This window comes from Phycomyces blakesleeanus, assembly GCF_001638985.1.
Source record: "Phycomyces blakesleeanus NRRL 1555(-) unplaced genomic scaffold PHYBLscaffold_8, whole genome shotgun sequence".
NCBI lineage: Eukaryota > Fungi > Mucoromycota > Mucoromycetes > Mucorales > Phycomycetaceae > Phycomyces > Phycomyces blakesleeanus.
Window position 1 is genome coordinate 1,191,667 of NW_017265141.1, and position 19,956 is coordinate 1,211,622.

General features: G+C 35.3%; 6 protein-coding genes across 6 annotated transcripts; 3 read left to right on the top strand and 3 right to left on the bottom strand.

Moving 5' to 3' along the window:
• Positions 1-661: 661 nt before the first annotated feature.
• PHYBLDRAFT_98431 (hypothetical protein) lies at positions 662-2,183 on the top strand (the record flags this gene model as incomplete). The annotated part of the gene is made up of 4 exons (XM_018444051.1): positions 662-784; positions 1,029-1,574; positions 1,656-1,796; positions 1,902-2,183. Coding segments are annotated over 4 exons (1,092 nt in total), but the record flags the coding sequence as incomplete, so codon positions are not given.
• A 1,209-nt stretch (positions 2,184-3,392) lies between these two features.
• PHYBLDRAFT_78888 (hypothetical protein) lies at positions 3,393-7,170 on the top strand (the record flags this gene model as incomplete). The annotated part of the gene is made up of 12 exons (XM_018443397.1): positions 3,393-3,503; positions 3,616-3,632; positions 3,835-3,988; positions 4,130-4,175; positions 4,258-4,383; positions 4,516-5,091; positions 5,196-5,324; positions 5,422-5,585; positions 5,692-5,710; positions 5,816-5,947; positions 6,079-6,225; positions 6,334-7,170. The coding sequence occupies 12 exons, from the start codon at positions 3,393-3,395 to the stop codon at positions 6,681-6,683; spliced, it is 1,971 nt and encodes a 656-aa protein (XP_018293040.1). The 3' UTR covers positions 6,684-7,170.
• A 328-nt stretch (positions 7,171-7,498) lies between these two features.
• Positions 7,499-11,616, top strand: PHYBLDRAFT_167328 (hypothetical protein; the record flags this gene model as incomplete). The annotated part of the gene is made up of 16 exons (XM_018435626.1): positions 7,499-7,610; positions 7,782-8,034; positions 8,112-8,179; positions 8,281-8,392; positions 8,449-8,485; positions 8,577-8,666; positions 8,732-8,810; positions 8,967-9,361; positions 9,470-9,787; positions 9,859-10,019; positions 10,126-10,213; positions 10,293-10,326; positions 10,412-10,496; positions 10,576-10,610; positions 10,700-10,970; positions 11,046-11,616. The coding sequence occupies 16 exons, from the start codon at positions 7,499-7,501 to the stop codon at positions 11,614-11,616; spliced, it is 2,709 nt and encodes a 902-aa protein (XP_018293041.1).
• Positions 11,617-11,765: 149 nt separating this feature from the next.
• Positions 11,766-11,999, bottom strand: PHYBLDRAFT_89967 (hypothetical protein; the record flags this gene model as incomplete). Its single annotated transcript, XM_018443741.1, has 1 exon — positions 11,766-11,999. A coding segment is annotated over one exon (234 nt), but the record flags the coding sequence as incomplete, so codon positions are not given.
• A 282-nt stretch (positions 12,000-12,281) lies between these two features.
• Positions 12,282-12,974, bottom strand: PHYBLDRAFT_144355 (hypothetical protein; the record flags this gene model as incomplete). The annotated part of the gene is made up of 3 exons (XM_018431197.1): positions 12,282-12,560; positions 12,632-12,712; positions 12,741-12,974. The coding sequence occupies 3 exons, from the start codon at positions 12,972-12,974 to the stop codon at positions 12,282-12,284; spliced, it is 594 nt and encodes a 197-aa protein (XP_018293043.1).
• A 4,580-nt stretch (positions 12,975-17,554) lies between these two features.
• PHYBLDRAFT_181018 (hypothetical protein) lies at positions 17,555-18,912 on the bottom strand. The gene is made up of 4 exons (XM_018438401.1): positions 18,662-18,912; positions 18,387-18,480; positions 18,161-18,272; positions 17,555-17,996 (listed from the first exon to the last, which is right to left on the bottom strand). The coding sequence occupies exons 1-4, from the start codon at positions 18,826-18,828 to the stop codon at positions 17,857-17,859; spliced, it is 513 nt and encodes a 170-aa protein (XP_018293044.1). The 5' UTR covers positions 18,829-18,912; the 3' UTR covers positions 17,555-17,856.
• Between the last annotated feature and the right edge of the window lie 1,044 nt (positions 18,913-19,956).

The window sequence follows — 19,956 nt, forward strand, 5'->3', positions numbered from 1 at the left end:
TATATATATATATGTACCTTTATATCTACTTCTACCAGTACTAGTATCATTTGCTATACCTCTTCTATATACACGTATATGCTTTATTTTGCTTTATTAGTGGTATTTTATTTTTTGGAAAAAAAATACACAAAAACATACGCACATACGCACACAAACAATTATGAGTATATATATAAATCTCTATATTTTCTGCTTCACTCTCTCATTGTATGTGTGTGTGTCTGTATGCTTAAAGGAATTTATACTCTTGTAAATAGAAAGCAACATTATATTTTAAATATATATAAATAAAGAAAGAAAGAAAGACACTTTTTTTTGTGCTAAGCATTAATCAATAATAATAGTAGACGCACAGGACACATCACCTCCATCAGTCAGTCCGCTCCGTTTGCCGAAAGAAGACATCCTGTGTGATGAGGCCGCTGCTCCACCGGTCGTGTCACCTCACGCCACTATCAACGACCACGACTTTGATGACAATTACAACGAAGACTCGGACCAGGATTGGGCCGAAGGAACTGATAGTGATAGTAGCAGTAGCGGAGTTCACATGCTCCTAGACCATCCAGCATTCGATGTGGACAATGAAAGCTACGGCGACGTCGATGTCGATGGATTGGAAGAAGAAGGGCTTTATCAACCACTCTGGACAAGTTACACACCTGAAGAAGCCGAAGAAATTCAAGACAAGGCACGCGAAATGGGTCTCACTCGATTTATTGAGCATTATGTGATTGAAGAAAAGGTGTCTGTAGCAAAACTATTGGAGGTATTCAGAGTAGTCATGGTAAGTCAACAACAACTATAATCTAAATATATAAATATCTTCTTCTTCTTCTTCTTTTTTTATAAAAAAAAAAGGGAAAATAAGAGAGATTGAGAGAGAGAGAGAAAATGGGATAATATTTAGAAGAAGTACAAGTTGAACGTGTGCGCGTGTGCGTGTGTGTATCTGTGTTTGGTACACGCACACAAATTGTCTTTGGCTGGTTTGTAAACCGGGTTTGCTTTATAAATTTTTGCAGCATCCTAAAGCCGCGATATTAGCCACAGATTTGGAACTACTTCCCATCTTGCGCAGCGTCGTCAATCGCCACCTCCGCAAACGTAACCGGCTCACCAATGTCAACACACTCCAAGACGTCGTCGACCTTTTGCGCACCAGCTCCAATATCATGATCGTCACTGGCGCAGGTGTGTCTGTGTCCTGTGGCATTCCCGACTTCAGATCCGAAACCGGCATTTATGCCAGACTCCAAGAATACGAACTCGAGGATCCACAGCAGATGTTTGACATTCAATACTTCCGAGATAGTCCAGAGATCTTCTATTCATTTGCCAAGGAACTCTATCCAAGCAACTACGAACCAAGCCCCAGCCATCTGTTTGTCAAGATGGTAGAAGATCGAGGAAAGCTTCTTAGAAACTACACACAAAATATCGACACACTCGAACACAAGGCTGGTATCAAGAATCTTGTCAATTGCCATGGTAGTTTTGCAACTGCTAGCTGTGTCAAGTGTGGACATAAAGTTCAAGGAAAGGAGATTGAGGAATATATCTTTCAACAGGTAAGAAATTATATATATATATCTTCTTCTTCTTTGGAATCAAAAAAGTAAATAGTGTGTTCTAAATGTGACATATATTAGAAAGTTCCTCCATGTCATAAATGTGCCAAGGAAGCCAGTGCAAAACCGAAGCCAAAGCCAAACAATAGTAACAATTCTGACGACGATGACGACGATGGCGAATATACTGGCGAATATCGCGGAATGTCTATCATGAAACCAGTAAGAACCCTAGTATTTTTATTATAATTACTGTGTCATAAAACAAGAAGTATAGATAAAGAAATGGGATTGATTGATTTGTTTGTTTGTTTTCTTTTTTTGTAGGATATTACCTTCTTTGGTGAACGTCTTCCGGCTGAATTCGATCAACTGTTGGCTGTGGATGCTAACAAGGTCGATCTGTTGATTGTCATTGGCTCATCACTCAAGGTGTCTCCGGTGTCAGAGATCATGTCTCAGATACCTCACAGTGTCCCTCAAATTCTTATTAACCGTACACCTATAACCCACATGACATTTGACGTCCAACTCCTGGGAGAGTCAGACGTGATTGTGAACGAACTCTGTCGACTGCTAGACTGGGATCTCAAACACCCCAAATTACCTGGCGGAAGTTCACTCAGCCAAGAGAGTAAGAATCTGGCAGTGGCAGAAAACCCACTAGTCAAGTTCTGGCGGGATGGATTGTACACATTTCCTGGTGCAATTGCCACTGAACAGTATTTGACAGGCGCACCACAAACACCAACACAACCCCAACCACAAACACAATCACAATCACAATCACAACCAACAGAAACAACAACAGCATCAGCATCATCTAAATCATCAGCATCACCACCAGCAACAGAAACAGAGCCAAAGCCAGAGCCAGAGCCAGAGCCAGAGCCAGAACCAGAACCAGAACCAGAACCAGCATCAGTAACAGCAACAGAACCACAGATTGAACAAGAACAAGAACCAGAATTAGCGCCAGTATTGGTAGCAAGGTAAGATTTATAGAATAATATGACTCAATAATTTAACACGTATGCATATATAGAGCAGAGGAAGTGAAGGCTTCTGAAGAAGATAAGGACACCAGTACCTTGGATAAGAAGGATGAACAAGAATCAAAGGTTGAAACAAAGGACGGACTGGAATCTAACCATCAAATCTCTGCCAACTAACAGATCATTATCTCTTCTTCTTATCTTTTTTCTTTATACTTGCTTTTAATAATTATAATAATAATGATAATATTAATTTTAACAACAACAAATATAATCCCAAAAAAAAAAGACTCTCTCTCTCTCATACACTCCTTCCTCACATACAAACCAACCTCGATTAGCCTTTCTTTCTTTCTTTCTCTTTATATTTTCTCTCTCTTCATTCTCTAAAGACATTCAAACGATATACATTACTATGGTGTACGATTTCCAACTTATTTTAATAATACGATATATTTATGCATGCATGAAAGACCTTTTTTTTTTCTTAGTACAGTCTTTCAAGATTTGCAAAGACTTTGGAAATTGATAAAGAAAGGCAATAGTATTGATATTAAAAAGGAGGACTTGTGTGTGTGTGTGTGTGTGAAGTTGGATAGAATTAAGGTATGAGATGAGATAAGTTGAAAAGGAAAGAGGAAAGAAGGGAGTGGAAAGTTGGTTGAGGGTCATTCATCATGTGATGTATTTTAGTTTAAAAGGAACTGACTAATGATCCTCAATGTTCTTTCTCTCTCTCTTTCTTTCTTTCTTTCTTTCTTTTTTTTTTTTTTTTTTATTAAGTCCCTTTATTTTCCTGTCTCATCTTTCCTTACTTACAATTATGCATCCTGACCATGACACATTTCTTTTACCAAGACCAGAATGGGTTAATGACGAAGACGTCCTACACTGTCAGTCATGCAATAGCGCCTTTGGACACATGAAACGAAGAGTGAGTAACAAAAAAAAACAAAAAAACAATAATAATAAAGATAAAAATAATCGTGATCTCGGCCATTTTGAAAGGTTGTAATAACCAGGAATCTCATACTGAATGCCTTTAGCATCACTGCAGAAACTGGTAAATGCACAGCTTTGAAGAAAACAAGAATCCTCCTCTTTATATGCATATAAGATATATATATATATATATATTTCAAATTGGCTGTCTTATCACTATATCAATCTACTGATTTATCTATATACATATTTACCTATTTACCTGTTTCTCTACCTATACATTTTTTATATCTCTTCTTTTTCTTCTTCTTTATGTTGTTTAGTGGAAACATATTCTGTAATGCTTGTTCTACTCGCAAAGTCACTCTGCCACAACTGGGTTATGGTACCAAACCAGCTAGAGTGTGTAACAGTTGTTTCGATGTGGCCTATCTAGTGACATATGCAATTGACGAAGACCATGGAGTGACTACTCAAGTAATAATTATATTGCACTACACTACAATGCGCTACATAAAGCAAAACAAAGAATTTCTTGATAAGCTGACAATTCGCAAATACGTATACATATAACTTATCTTTTTCTGTATGTGTGTATGTGTGTGTGTCTATGTATAGGTTCATGGTGTGAGAGGACTTTTGGAATTGATTGAGAATGATCATGGTACGGACCTCCAGAAGAAATAATGATAACGATAACGATAACGACAATCAAATGGCTTTAACTAATTATAAATTCTGCTCAGAAAACGATCTTCACAATATTGTGGCACATGGTGGAATCGATGCTTTAATCTGGTTATGCAAATCAACCTCTTCAAGAGAACTTCACCACCTAACTACAACCATCTTGGCAATTTTGGCAGAAAAAGGTAGACCATTTTAGATATATATATATATATATATTTGTCTTTACAAAACATATACACATATTCTAATGCTTTCTCTTCTCCTTCTTTTTAAATACATTTAATCATAATAATAATAATAATCACCTAATTAAGAATCAATCCGACCTGTAATCATTACAAAATGTGCACTTCCACCTCTTCTCGACCTCATCAAATACTACACTGACCTCGACAAGCAGGGATTCCAACCACCCAAAAGGTCTTCGGTTTCTATTAGTTCCATCAGCCCTTCAGACAACTCTCTCACCACCCCTACTCCGTCAACAGACACGACCATATACGAAACACCCGACGCACAGCAGAACAAGAATATGGAGATCATCATTAGCTGTGTCCACGTCCTGTATCAGGTTGCACGTGCAGGGATTCTCAGTCTAAAGGAGGTTGTGGGTGATGGCGTGTTCAATTGCCTCATGTCTCTGTCTGCATTTGAAGCCAACCAAACGATATTTGAAGATCGAGGGTCTTTGGCACAAGAGGCAGATGCAGATGCAGGTGCAGATCGAAATCCAAACCCAAATCCAAATGCACCTGCAAATGAAAACACAAACACAAACACAAATGAAAAGGCGTCATCCATATCATCCGAATCTCACAGCCAGATAAATGATAGAGCGTTCCTGATCCAAAGTCTAGCCATCAAGAGCATTGCATATTTGTGTGGATTCCGTAAGCCCAATATATATATACGAAGGAATATTATCATTGTTTTTTGCCTGAATTTAATTGATTTATATATATGTGTGTGTGTGCATGTGATTTCTCTTGAGCAGCTGTCAATCAACCTAGTATTATTGAGCAAGTGCAGGGAACAGATAAGCTGGCTTGTTTATTACGATCACCGCATGACGATGTACAAAGATACATGGCAAAGTCAGTGGCCTATCTGTCCCTAAGAAATGGTAAGAACAAGAATAATAGCAAAAAAAAAAGTAAGATGGTCAATATTAAAGACGTTTATATGATTATGATTATTATTATTATTATTATTTGCTTTAGATAAATACAAGATATCCTTGCTGGGTAATGGAGGTGCTGATGCTCTTGTGTCTATAATTGCACGCTTACCATCAGAAGACTCACTTGAAGTGGAGCCCAAAGAAGAGACGGCTGGGAATATATTACCAAGCCATTCAACAGTATCGCATGTGTGTTGTGCCTTGGTAAGTAAAACATATAAAGAAAAGAGAGATGAATTGATAGGGAGAAGATTATTGATGTCATTCTGATTTTACTTACTTTTATATGTATATATATATATTTGCATAGGCCAATTTTGCAACCAACCGTACGTACCACCCAAATACTAATAGTACTAATGATAATAATTATAAATTATTATTTTTTCTCGAGTCAACAAAAGAAACTAAGTAAATATCTTTCTACTTAACAGAGGAATCTCAAGTCAAATTAATGCAACAGCCAAATATTCTAAAGTACATTTGTAATGTACCCACTGCCTTCCAAGCAAATGTAGAAATCCACCGACATGTTGCCCGTTGTTTAGCAAACTTTTCTTTGTATGGCAAGTAACAATTATATGCTTTAGTGTTTATTTGTTAGAGTTTAATTTTGATTTTCTTGGATAAAACCCATAGAAACACATTCAAAGAAAAAAAAAGGCTCATATTATCTGTCTGCCCTTTTTTTTTGTAGAAGATAACCACGTTCTGATGCTATCAGACGATCAAGAAAAAGGTCATAATGTAATTCCTACATTATTGGCCTTGAGCCAGGCACCTCAGGTTACATCTGATGTTCAACGTCATATTGTACGTGCCATAGATAACTTGAGCTCCAATGGTAAGAATTATATATCTATCAAAAAAATAATAACAATAATTATGTTTTGTAATGTAATGTAATGTCTCGCCAATTTACCCTTTTTTTTTGTATATATATATAAAATAGAAACTGTCGATCATTCAATTATGTCCAAATTTTTTGAAGATGTATATTTATTTATCATGGACATGCTTGAGTTTAACAAGGACAAAGATACCCTGAAGCGAGCCGAGAGCATAAAGAAACGGGTCGAGGAAGAGAAAAACAAGATCAAACCCAAACCCAAAAGCAAGAGTAAAAAAAGCAAACGAAGACAAAAAGGGTCTGCCGCCAAAGGACGGTCAGCTCTTCACACCAGTGACGATAACAAAGAAGAAGGCGAGGAAGAAGACAGACACAATAATGATGAGAAAAAAGACGAGAAATACGACGACGAGGATGAGGATGAAAATGAGAATGAGGACGACGAAGACTAAGACTAAGACTAAGACTAAGACTAAGACTAAGACTAAGGTTTCTGGGTTCTTACACTAGGCAGTCTATTCGAACGCTTCTTGTTGCTCATTACCTGCCTACCTGTCTTGTTTATTTGTTTTTTTTTCATGTGTGTGTGTGTGTGTGTGTGTATATCTGTGTGTAAGGAGGCTTTTTTTATCTGGTTTTTTGTTCACAAAAATCCATCCCAGAAATTGATGAAGGTATCAAAAAAATGAAGACGAAGAAGAAGAAGGGGAAGAGAAGAAGACAGGGTTATATATATATATTGGATATAAATGTATCCATTGTATTAACGATGTACACACACACATACACCTACATATATATATATATACAACCATTTTTGTTTACCCTCAAGATAAATCCAAAAATATGATAATACTATATTTCTAGGCTTGTTTTGTGAGCGAAATAGAGTATTTGATAACAAAATCCAAATAAACAAGTATTTTTTGTACACCTTTTCAAGACCTTTAATTGAAATGTAACTTTTATATACATAATATATATCTCTATGGTAACAGACTTTATGTTTAATTTTTCATTTTTTTTTTCTTGTCGCAATGAAATAAAAAAAAAAGAAGTAAAAATTTTGAAACATATAAAAAATAATTACTATTATTACAGTTATTATTATTGTTATTATTATTTTGCTGTGATACAAATCTCCTCTACTTAACAAAACCCCTCTCTACTATTAACCTAATTTTCAAATTTATCTTACTCTTCTTTAAGAAAAGAAAAGAAAAAAACTTATAACTTTATTAAATTAACTTGATCATCACAATTCAAAATGGGAGAATTAGATTTCTTGAATCAACTTGTCGAAATCCAGTACAATGCTGCAACCTCTAACTCAGAAACCCTCCAGATATTAGCCGTACCTGGTTCCGGAAAGACTCGAGGTTAGAAGAGTAATATTACGGTGACTTTAATTATTTTTTCCCAAAGAAATGTTGACTTCTAATATATCTCTATATCTATACCCATATGTGTGTATACAACAACGATATTGCTATTTATATATATATATATATGTGTGTGCACAAAATGTCAAATACAATAAAATGTAATAGTTTTGACATCTCGGATTGCCTGGTTGATTATTGCCAACGAGTTAGAGCCAAGAAGTATAGTAGCTGTCACATTTACCAACAAGGCGGCCAAGGAGATGAAGGAACGCCTTTGTTCCGAAGCATTATTGGGCTCCAAGAGAACCGAGGAATTGATGATCGGCACTTTCCACTCAGTCTGTTCCCGATTGATTAGAAAATATCCCCACTATTGTGGACTTAAGGGCAACTTTATGATTGCCAACCCCGAAAAAAGGTAAGATTTTCGTGGATTTTTTTTTTGGCTTCTAAGCGGTGTTTACTGATATTACCATTAATTTTGTGGTTTTGTAGTCGTGATATAATCAACAAGATCATTTACACCTTGCGCCTTGCAAAAGTCGAAGGTTCTAACAAGCCAGGTATAATTATACGCCAGCTTATATTAGAGAGACATGGAAATAAAGAATAAGAAACGAATGTGTATATATATATTTTTCTTATAAAAAAATAATCTTTGTAGATGTTTACTTTAACGAAATATCCAAGGCTCGTAACAAGGGTTTAGATGTGAAGAAATATGCAGACCTGCATTCTAGCTCTCCCAACAAGCAGAACACTATAAATGTGTTTAGGTACAAAGGCAACTAAAGTCTGATCATTGTATTCTCACGGGTTTTTATTTGATTAGGGCTTACGAGAAGGAGCTTTTGCGACTCAACTATGTCGTAAGACTTGCTTTCTTTTATTTGTTAGAACATATTGGTAGAAAGTATACAACATAAGCCTATTTACATGTATTGTGTTGTGTCTTATTAGGATTTTGACAGTCTGATGGTTATTGGAAGAGACTTATTAGTCAGACATCCCGAGCTCATGAACGGAACAGAGCACATTCTCGTTGACGAAGTGATATTTTTTTTTCCTTAAGAAAAAAAAACAGCAGCATATTCAGTTAATTTTCTTATCAATAGTTCCAAGACACAAATACCATACAATACCAAATTTTGAAAGCAATGGCATATGGTCGTAAGAAGGTTACTGTAGTTGGAGGTAAACCTTTAAAGATTATTTTTGTGTTAATTATTATTTAAACTGAAAGTCCAAAAAAATATAAAATATAAAATGACATATTATTTGGATATTTGACAATCAATCAATCAATCAATCAACTAATAAATGAAATATATATATATATATATACTATAGATCCAGACCAGAGTGTGTTTGGTTGGAGAGACGGTGACCCGGCCAACTTTGCCAAGATGCATGATGATTTCTCTGGAATAAATGTTATCCATATGAGCATAAGTTTCCGTAGCTCTGGAAGCATTATCGAGGCAGCCGGAAGTGTTGTCCGGATTGATCCTTCCCGTGACAGTCGCTCTTGCCGTACAGACAATCTTGTTGGTATGCCAGTAAAGGTCTTGGTTGCCGATGATGGAGAGGGAGAGGCCGATATGGTTGCCAGACAAATCATTCGTGTTCGGGATGAATCCAAAGGGCTGTTTGACTACAATGACTTTGCCGTCCTGGTCCGTACCAACTATCTAACCCGTAACTTTGAACAAGCATTCATGTTGGCAAATATCCCCTGTGTTGTCGTAAGAACTTTATTTTTATTTTCTGTCTATATAAATATTGTAGTGTAGATGCAACATCAAAAAAAATCCACTCTAAAATATCAATTTATCAATATATATATTTTCTAGGTTGGTGGACCACAATTTGTGGAAAGAGCAGAAGTTAAAGATATCCTTGGTTACTTGATTTTTTGCTTCAATCCAGAGGATTTTTTATCTTTCGAAAAAATCGTTAATGTCCCTAACCGGGGCATTAACGATGCGACTATTCAGTATCTTCGGGGGCGGTGCCTGGAGGATGGCATAAATGTCATCGATGTAATCAAGATGATTACAGGCCGTACTCCAGGCCCGCCCCCAAGATTTTACCTTTCCACAAAGGTCAAGAGCTCGTTGACCGAGCTCTTGTACCTTTTCGAGGATATCAAGCAACAGCTTGACACAAAGGTAATATTCACCAAACTACATAACTATCGTTGTACGAATCTTCCGTAACTTATCGAATATATTTGAATTAGACTCCACTACCAGAGATATTCTCTATAATCCTGGATTTGACGGATTATAGAGAGTATCTCCGCAAGGAATTTGCGGAGTCTTTCGTGTCTCGGTGGGAGAATGTTGGAGAGCTCGTCACATACGCAAGTGTGTATATTTCTGAGCTCTCCACTAGGGCCATGTAAGAACCGAAAATACGTTACATAAATGTGCTAATCTAAATCTAAATCAAACAATAACATACCATACTAAACCGAATCAATGTCTATAATATATATATATTCTAGCTCCCCCGACCAAGACCCCATCATTGGGTTCTTGGAGGCTGTTGCTCTCGGCCCCGAGCAACTCGAGCCCAATGAAGTTATGAAGGGGGTATGATTCTTTACTATAATACACAATCGATAATTAACTATGCAATTGCTTTTAAAATGATAATAATATGTATCAACAGAAGGTCACCATCAGCACCCTTCATAACTCCAAAGGTAATTTATTTGTATTTTTTACAAGGAACTTCTTAATTTATTTGACATATATTTTTCTTTTTTATTATTTCTCTTTTTTTTTTAGGGCTCGAGTGGCCCTGCGTCTTTGTGGCGGCTTGTGAGGAAGGGGTCATCCCACATTCAAGAGTCGACTCAAAGATGGAGGAGAGGTAAATAATAAATATAACTTTAAAATCACCAGAATGTATATTAAATTCATACTACTACAATATACGTGTATATCTTTAGTCGACTATTGTATGTAGGGATGACCCGAGCCAAGTGTAAGCATGATTTTAAAGCGTGGGGTGTGACCAAAGTCTAAATTACACTTTTGACTTTTCATTTATTTTTAAATAAATAATCTCTATAGGCCTTTTATATTGTTCGTACGCTAGGACTCGTATGGGCTGGTCCAACGTAATACGCAAGTATCCCAGTAGTTTCTTGACCGATCTGATCAGGCGCGAGGGCTCAAAAATCATTACACCTATTGATGTGGAGATGCTCGAGGGATATTCGAAGCTACTAAAGAGACCACTACTTGAAAATGATGCCGTTGAAGAATCCCACGCTATTTTGTCTTACCCAGCCACCCAAGAATACTCACAAATGTCACTATGTACCCAATCCTCTCTTTCTTTGTAAGTCTTTCTATAATTTCTTTGTTAAAAGAAAAAAAAACATAAATAACTATTGTATACATCTATTTTATCCAGAAGTACACAACAAAACAAGTCAATCATACAACACACCTCAGCGATGATACCCGAAGACCCATTCTCAACACTGGAGCTATCGTTTCATGAAATCGAAATGATTCTCGATGCTCCAGATAGCCCAATCCCCTCTCCAACACACGATTCCGTAAACACTCTTTTAGAAAAAAGACTGCAAGACGATGCCGAGGAATCACACGAAGAAAACTCTTCGTACAACAACAGCAGCAGCAGAAGTAGCAGCAACAGCAACAACAACGATAATAACAACAATAATAACCAAAAGAGGCTTAAAATCTCGGATGATATCCCCAAGATCTCGCCTGAATTAACCACTATTCTAAAAGAGTGCATAATCAGGTGTGTTAAGGAAGCTGGAAATACACGGCATGTGTTTGTAGTAGGGCATATGGGCTCTATTGTGAAGAATGAGCTCAAGAAGGACGGGATCTATATTCCATATGAAGATATCTGTGTCGAGGTCAAGGAGTTGCTGGAATCTCTGGTAGATTCTGGCGATATGATTTATACTCGCCACAAAAAGAACGAAAAGTATACAATTGCCGAATAATCTCTCTCACACACTCTCACACACTCCCTCACTCTCACTCTCACTCTCACTCTCATACACACATACACGCATACACACATACACGCATACACGCATACACACATACACGCATACACACATACACGCATACACGCATACACGCATACACGCATACACGCATACACGCATACACGCATACACGCATACACGCATACACGCATACACGCATACACGCATACACGCATACACGCATACACGCATACACGCATACACGCATACACGCATACACGCATACACGCATACACGCATACACGCATACACGCATACACGCATACACATACACATACACATACACATACACATACACATACACACGCACACACACACTCACGCACACACACGCACACTCACGCACACTCACTCCCAAGCTCTTTCTCTCTTTTACAGTAAATAATAAACAAATCAAAGTTGTGTATTCCAATCATTTTGCCTTTTATTCTTTTCACAGCCTCCGTTACTTAAATCTAATTTTAATATATCCAGAAACATCTATTAAAGAAGTACAATATACTATGTTAGTGTCCTATACACACACACACACGCGTATGTATATACTATTGAAAGAGAGAGAGAAAATCTAAAACCTTTAGTGGCCCATTTTCTAGATAGATATAAAACATCGTTTATTATTTTTCGGCAATAAGATACCCTTTCTTCAAAATGCATTTATGCATTCTGCTTTGCATTGATGCAATAAGATTCTGGCCCATCTCCTCTGGGATGCTATCCCACTCATTTCGGAAACGGGTCCACAATTCCTTCATTGAGCTGGTTGGCTCCAAAACGTCTACATGTTTTGGGCTGGTCATGGTCTCATTGACCTTAACAAGCTCTCCGTGACCTCTGGGCGAAAAGCATCCCCAAACCATAACGTGTCCCCCAGCACGAACAGGGAAAGTCTTACCCTTATATTTTTAAGTGCCGACTTCTTCAACTTCCACCTCCATCCCTTTCCGTCAGAATCAAAGCGATTCACCTTACACTCGTCTGAGAAGACTACACACTTCCAGTCATCTACGGTGAAGTTTATGTAGTTCCTGGCGAACTCCAAGCGCTGCTTGCGGATAGCGGGGTTTGTTTTTTACCTTCGGAGGTGGTTCCAAGGTACAGGTGAATCCAGATGCTTTCAACAAGGTACGGATTGCTGGAGCCTTCACAGCAAAACCTTCACCACACAGCTGTCTCTCGGATTGGGTGGTCGTTATGAATTCCTCATTTAAGAACGCATAGATAATGCGGTGGGTGAGCCTTTCGTCAATTTGGGCAGGTCTACTTCCCATACTTGCAGTAGGAAGGAATGTACAATGCTTCTTTTTCATTGATGTCTCTTTCTCTTGACACGTAGTAGTTTGTTATTTGAGCTGCCAGCCTTTGGGAATATGGCTCCCCCTTCTTTGCTTGACGGTACTGTCGGTAAGATATTCGCTTCTCTTTTGTGTGAAATACGGAATATTTTATTAGAAAGAAAGAAAGACAGAACAAAGTGCAAAAACAGTGTTGGGTCAATGCGTAAAGAAATAAAATAAAATAAGGATGCCAAAATCAGTCACGAGACCGAGAGAAGGTGACATAAAAAGAAAAAAGAAAGGGTATTACGTACGCACTTTTTTTTTATGACTATGATATACATATATATGTATTTCCTACAATTGAAATAAAGAGCAACATTTGACTCCCCCCCCCCCCCTTTTTTTATTTAATTTTTATTTAATTTTACTTGATTTCAATTATTTATCTTTTGACCGTTTTCCTTGCCTTGCAAAAAAATAAAGAGAGAGAAAGAGAAAGTTGTATTAAAATTATATGCTTATGATTTATACCAAAAGTGCATAGCAACTTATTTAACCAGATGCTCTTGGTTTATACCCAAATTATCTCTTGAAAAGAAATCAAGAGTTATGAGGTATACATTGATTAGAATATTTTGTATATATATATATATTTAATTTTTGCTTCTAGAGACTCATAGGCTTAATATTATTATTAAGTCACCATACAAATATATAGATATATCTTTTAGTTATTGCTACTTGCAAGTGATTTGGGTATTGGGTATTGGGTATATAGTATGGTTTATCATGTGAATTGTTCTTCTTCTTTTCTTTTTCTATTGAATTCTGAACCTTGAACCTTGAACCTTGAAAACCTTTTGTTCTTTATTTCTTCCTGTGCAAGTAGCTTATATTAAATTTTCTAGTCATTCTTCTGTATTTTGCTGGCTACCGCAGTAAAAAATAAATAAAATAATAAATAAAATAATAAAAATAAAGGGACATTGTATTACCCAATAATTTGTAACCTTTGTTAGTCATTATAGATTAGGGACCTGGAGACCAAATCAAAAAAAAAGAAAAGAAAAGAAAAAGCTTAATGGTGGTTTTAGATTAACAAACATTTTATTTACTTTCATTGTACTGTTTAATAGAAATTTTATACCAGCAAATGTACTATTGTGATTGTTTCTTTTATTTTGCGCAGGTTAGTGTTGGAGTGAATCTTTATCATCAAACACCTGCTGTAAAAGCAGCTATTCTATACTACAGTTGTAGTTTAGTTCAATATCATATTAGTTAATAATTCTAAAGGGAATTGTACTGCATTAAACATAGTAAAACTTACCAACACATATATGTATATAAATCGAAAAAAAAAGTTAAGATCACTAAATAGGTTAAAGATCGACTTTTGTTGTTGTTGTTGTTGGAATACAGAATCATATAGCTCTATAGACTTCTCCTTGTGCAGCTTGTCAGTAAAAAGTTTGGTCTGTTGCATAATTTACACCAAATTTGTGGAATTGCTATAGTGTAACCATGCATCCCAATAAAATCACGGGGAGGAGGGTATGGGTTTGGTATTGGTATTGTTGTAACCCGGGGGTGAGGGTGTGTTTATCTGCAAAATAGGGATAATAATTTGGTTAAATGTAACATGGAAAATAAATTATTATATTATAATATATATTTGATTGCTGTGTTGGTCTTACAATCCCCTTTCCCCTCCTCCTCAGGAAGAGAGGGCACTCAAAGAAAAATATTATGGCAAATACTCCTTTAGATACTTAATAATGACTCAAATGCTTTGGTTCTTGTTTTTTTTTGGGTGGTATCAAATATCTGGGCATACAAGACAGACAAATTAGGACCCCTCTAGAGTTGCTGACTTTACACATGACCTCACCGACAGAAAGTAGGGTCAGTTTATTTCACATCTTTGAAAGAAGTGTTCCCGGATTTCTAGTACGTTACCCACGTCAGTGATATGATAAAAAATAAATAAAATAAAAATTGTTTGGTCGGCGCTGATTATGTATTCTCCTTCAAGGCTAAATCCAAAATAATAATAATAATAATAATAATAATAATAATAATAATAATAATGAAGTAGAAAATCAATTTCTTGATGAATCAATAATAATTAATTAACCAAAGAAAAATCCAGACTTTATTTTTTCTTTAATTGAAAGGAGAATAGTTTAATTATACAATTATATATTGAAGTGTGTATTGGCTACACCAGTGATAGATAATTATCTGAATCAAAAATATACTCGAGGTTTATCCATGATCAAGATATCCAGGCTTAATTATAATATTTATTTATACAGAATTATCATCATCATCATCACTATCGTAATGATATCCTTCTTGGTTTACATATAATTGTGATCCGACTGCATATTAAGCTGGTTTTGTTCTTGTTCTCCAATAAGATTTCCCAGAAAATCCTCTATTGTTTTCTCATAAAGAAAAAAAAACATTAGAAATAACAGAGGCAGTTGGTTATTTGATGGTTAATGTTATAGGCCTTTTTTTCTTTCTTCTTTTTAGCTTGTATATTATTATCGAATATTCTGACATTCCTAGGCTGATATGCGATTAGTTTCCATACTTAAATAAGACAATACAATATAAAATAGGCCCAAGATTTGTTCTGATCAGACTTAGTGTGTACCTCCCTGTATATCCAATACAAACGTTTCCACTAATTATCACTATCACTATCATTATCAGATAGCATTATTAATATAAAGGAAGAAAGTAAATCATTAGGATCAAATTAAAACCCGTGGGCACTATGAATAGTATAGCTTACAACTACAAGCAAATAAAGGCCTTTTATATACAAATACAAAAGTTATACTTGTAAACCTATCAGTCTAACCTATTGAGCACAGGGAAGAATTAAAAAAAAAAATTCCTCTCCGCCAAGCGACAAGAGAATTTAAAGATTTTCCATCATTAAAATTATAATTTACAGCTCTGGTCCAAAATTTTAACATGCACTTGGTTAACAAAGACACAACAATAGCAACAGCAACAACAAAATATAAAGATATTATATAGCATGCTATGATATTCTATGAATTGAACTAAATTGAATTTGACTTTCATGTACAAGATCGTGTATTTAACCCAAATCATATTCTAGACAATTCTTACAGCAAAATAATAATAAAAAAAAGGGCAACCTCACAAAAGAGATACAAATTGATATAAAAGTAAACGTGCTGTCAATAAATGACACATCACTTTTGACCATTATCTCGAGTAAGACGGTACAAATAAGAGTAATTATACATGTACAAACCACAATTTATTTTTTAATAATTACCAAATAACAGTAAAATACACTACGCTTATCTTTTCAACACGACTTGATATCAAAGATCCATTCGGATTTGTGTACCTAATTATCTACGCCACATGGATATATCTATTATATATTATATATATGTAAGGCGGGCTGTGCGTAAGAACCCTGGTCTATTGTATTGGTATATAGATTCTTACTATTATTTTGGTTGACTACCCTTACATTTATTTTCTATAAAATAAAAATAAAAATAAAAACTGGGTGCTTGTAATAAAATAAAAAATAAAATAAAAAGTCAAAGGCTATTCTTATTGATCCTGTTTGGCGCAAAACCAAAACCAAAACCAAAAAAAAAAAGGTTATAAATGCCGGTTGCTTCTCAAATAGAAGCTAAACCTCATAAATCATCTCTATTTTCAAACTTTCGGGTTTCAATATTATTTTCTTTTTGAAGAGGTGCAAAAAGAATAAATAAATTCAAAGCTCGAACCAATTTGTATTTGTATTTGTATTTGTATTTTTTTTTATCAATTGTATGTCTCAGTTTTGCGGATATGAAACAACATCAATATAAAGCTATTATTTATTTATTTCGGTGATTTGATTATCCTATTAGTCTCTTAAAATAATAATATTTGTATAGGGTCTTTAACGAACATCTTTAATATATATATATTTTAAGCAAAAAAAAAGAGAGAATCGATTATATACTACATTACACACTATAAAATAAATAAATAAATAAATAAAAATAAATAGGAAAACATTCTAGACGTATATTTCTTCAAGTAAAAGCTTATGTACGACAGCCATTTTGTTGTTTTCATTAAAAATAAATATATAGATAGATATTATACCGATTATAGCAAAGGTCGTCTTCTCCTTTGTTTTTATATGGCTAGAATTCTTGCCGGAGAAAGAAATATGGACTTCTTCTAATCCCTCCCCGTGGGTAGGTTAAGGTCCTTAATTCGGTGCGACAATGATATTTAGTTATTTATATATGCATGTGTGTATATGTTTGAAAGAGAAAGTCTACGGACATACTTGCCTGCATGCACACAAGATCTATCGTTATACATAACTCTTACTATCAAGTAGCTTTATTATAGCCCTTTTTTCTTTAAAAAATAATAATAATATCATATTTAGTAATATGTTTTATAAATAAACCAAATAACTAATGTACTTCTAATTGAGCGGACAAGTACGCAAAAATAAACACTGGATACCATTAATTATTGAGCCACTTTCGATTATATTATATATATTCTTTTTACCCATTTTGAGAACTATAATGATTAGAGTAACATAAGTTTTTCTTTATATAAAAATATATATATAAATAAATAAATAAATAAAAAGCAAGAATAGCTATGTATATATGTGTATGAGATGAATGGTTTTATTCAAACCCATAGGGTGGAATGACAGTTAAATGGGCAAGAAGGAATGGTGAAGAAAAGAAAGAATTCAATGCAAAAATAATATTAAAAAAAAAAGACACCAAAGGGAAGGAAAGGTGTATTATTGTTATTATTTTTTTGTCAATTGTTTGATGTTTTTTTTTTCTACAATTATTTTTTTTTGTTTGTGTATGTGATTTTAGTTCTTGGGCTTGCTGGGCCAGTTCTTGGATGAACCACACTTGACGGCCTTCCAGCTGATGTCGAGGACACCAATGTTAAGGTCACCCTTGGGAGCGAGCTTCTTGAAGGCAGCAGGAGTCAAATCAATGGCCTTGCCTAAAAGTGAGTAAAGAGTACATGTAAAATGGTAACCGATCGTTAGTTAGTAAAGATGCATTTGAACACAAAAGATTATTTATTATTATTAGTATTAGTATTAATAATCATATTAATACTAATAGTAAGATATTTAAATATGCTTAAATATACTAAATACGTACCAACTTTGCAGCCAGCGCACTTGTCAACAATACGAACAGTGACGGTGAGCTTCTTGTTCTTGTTGTTGGTAATCTTCATACACTTGTAGCAGTTCTCGAATTTACGCATGGCCTGTGAAAAAACAAACAAATGCATTAGATTTATGATTGTGATTAATACACAAAATGCAATGCAATATAAATATTTATATTTATGGTTACAAAAATTAATTTGTATCAACGTTACCATGGCACCGATCATGGAGTGGATAGTGGCAGAGTAAGGAGCGAGACCATTACGATCGTAACAAGCAGCGTTCTTCAAGTCGTTTCCAGAGTACCTGAAAAAATATATATAATCAAAACACATTAGTCCAATTGCTTTCTGTACATAAAAATAACAATAGTAATAGTAGTAAAGAAGCAAAAAGAAAAACAACATATTTGGAAGCTAAATGTGTATTTTGTAAAAGCCCTGAAAAAAAATTAAATAAATGTAAAAATACGTTAAAGCGACTTTACCAAGTACCACGACCACCACGCTTCTCGAGACCGACGTCGGTGGCGTTGGAGAAAGACATCATGGTGGCGAAACCGGTCTGTTCCTCATTGAAATCTTGGGCACGAACGCTGGTGAACAATGCGGCGACAAAGGCAACGCAGAAGCTGAGGTAAATGAGAGACTTCATCTTTAGATAATTGGTTGTCTTTGTTTTGGTTGGATAATGAGTGGTGTGGGGGGTTTGTTGTTGGTGGAGGGAGGGTTGAGAGAGGTGGAAGGGGGGAGCAAAGGAAAGAGATGAAGAGAAGAAGAAGAAGAAGAAGAATTAAGAAGAATAATCGGTTGGTTAAAAAATCATTGAGAAAAAACGTAAATTGTAAATGAAACGTGGACTGCCTTGTTACTGGATCTGACCAGTAAAATGGGCAACTAATTTTTTTTTTTTTACTATTGCTGGACATAGCAACATGGGCACACGAACATAAATTAAGTGTTATGAAATCTACGGCTGACAAGAAGATGGAATTTGCCAAAATTTGAGTAGGAGATTCTTAAGGGTACTAAAACTCGTGCGAGAAACTCCAGTAGAGGAGATCTATTATAGGACCCTCAACGTGCTAAAACTATATAGTAGAAAGAAAGAAAAAAAAACCACTATTCTGGCTCTCTATTGTATATATTTATTCGATTCTGTTTCATAATCTAAAACATAGTGGTTCTTCTTGGGTGTGAATCACAGACCAAGGATTCACAACAAATATATATATATAATAAAATAGTAAATACTCTTGTCCTCCCGTACTTCCCACAAAGACGACAATTTTGGGGGTATGTGAGACTCTTGGCTCCCCGCCGAATGCTTGATTTTCATCCGTTTAAAGTAAATATACCAGAAAACAGAGAGAGAAAAAAAAGGAAGACAGAGAAGGAAAGAGAAAGTTTCAAGACAGGTAGATCATGGCGATCGTTTGTAAGCCCACTCAATTGCATAGTTTCTATGTCTTCTTCGCATTCTTTTTTTTTTCGGTCTGTAGAACACATAGGCGGGTTGTTCAAGTACACAAAAGGAACATTTGGCTCCCAAGAAGTCCCATAAACAGAGATAATATCAGCCTAAACTAGAAGTGTACCTTGGACCCTCTTACCATTTTCATTTGGTCTTGACTCAGCTCAGTCTACAGCTAATATATCATTGTGTTTCCCGAGAACAATGAAGAATAGCTCATTCGTTAGTTTTCCTGAAATACACCATATCAAGAAACATATCTTTAGATACACTTTAATATGATTCTATATCACTCTATGTACATATAAC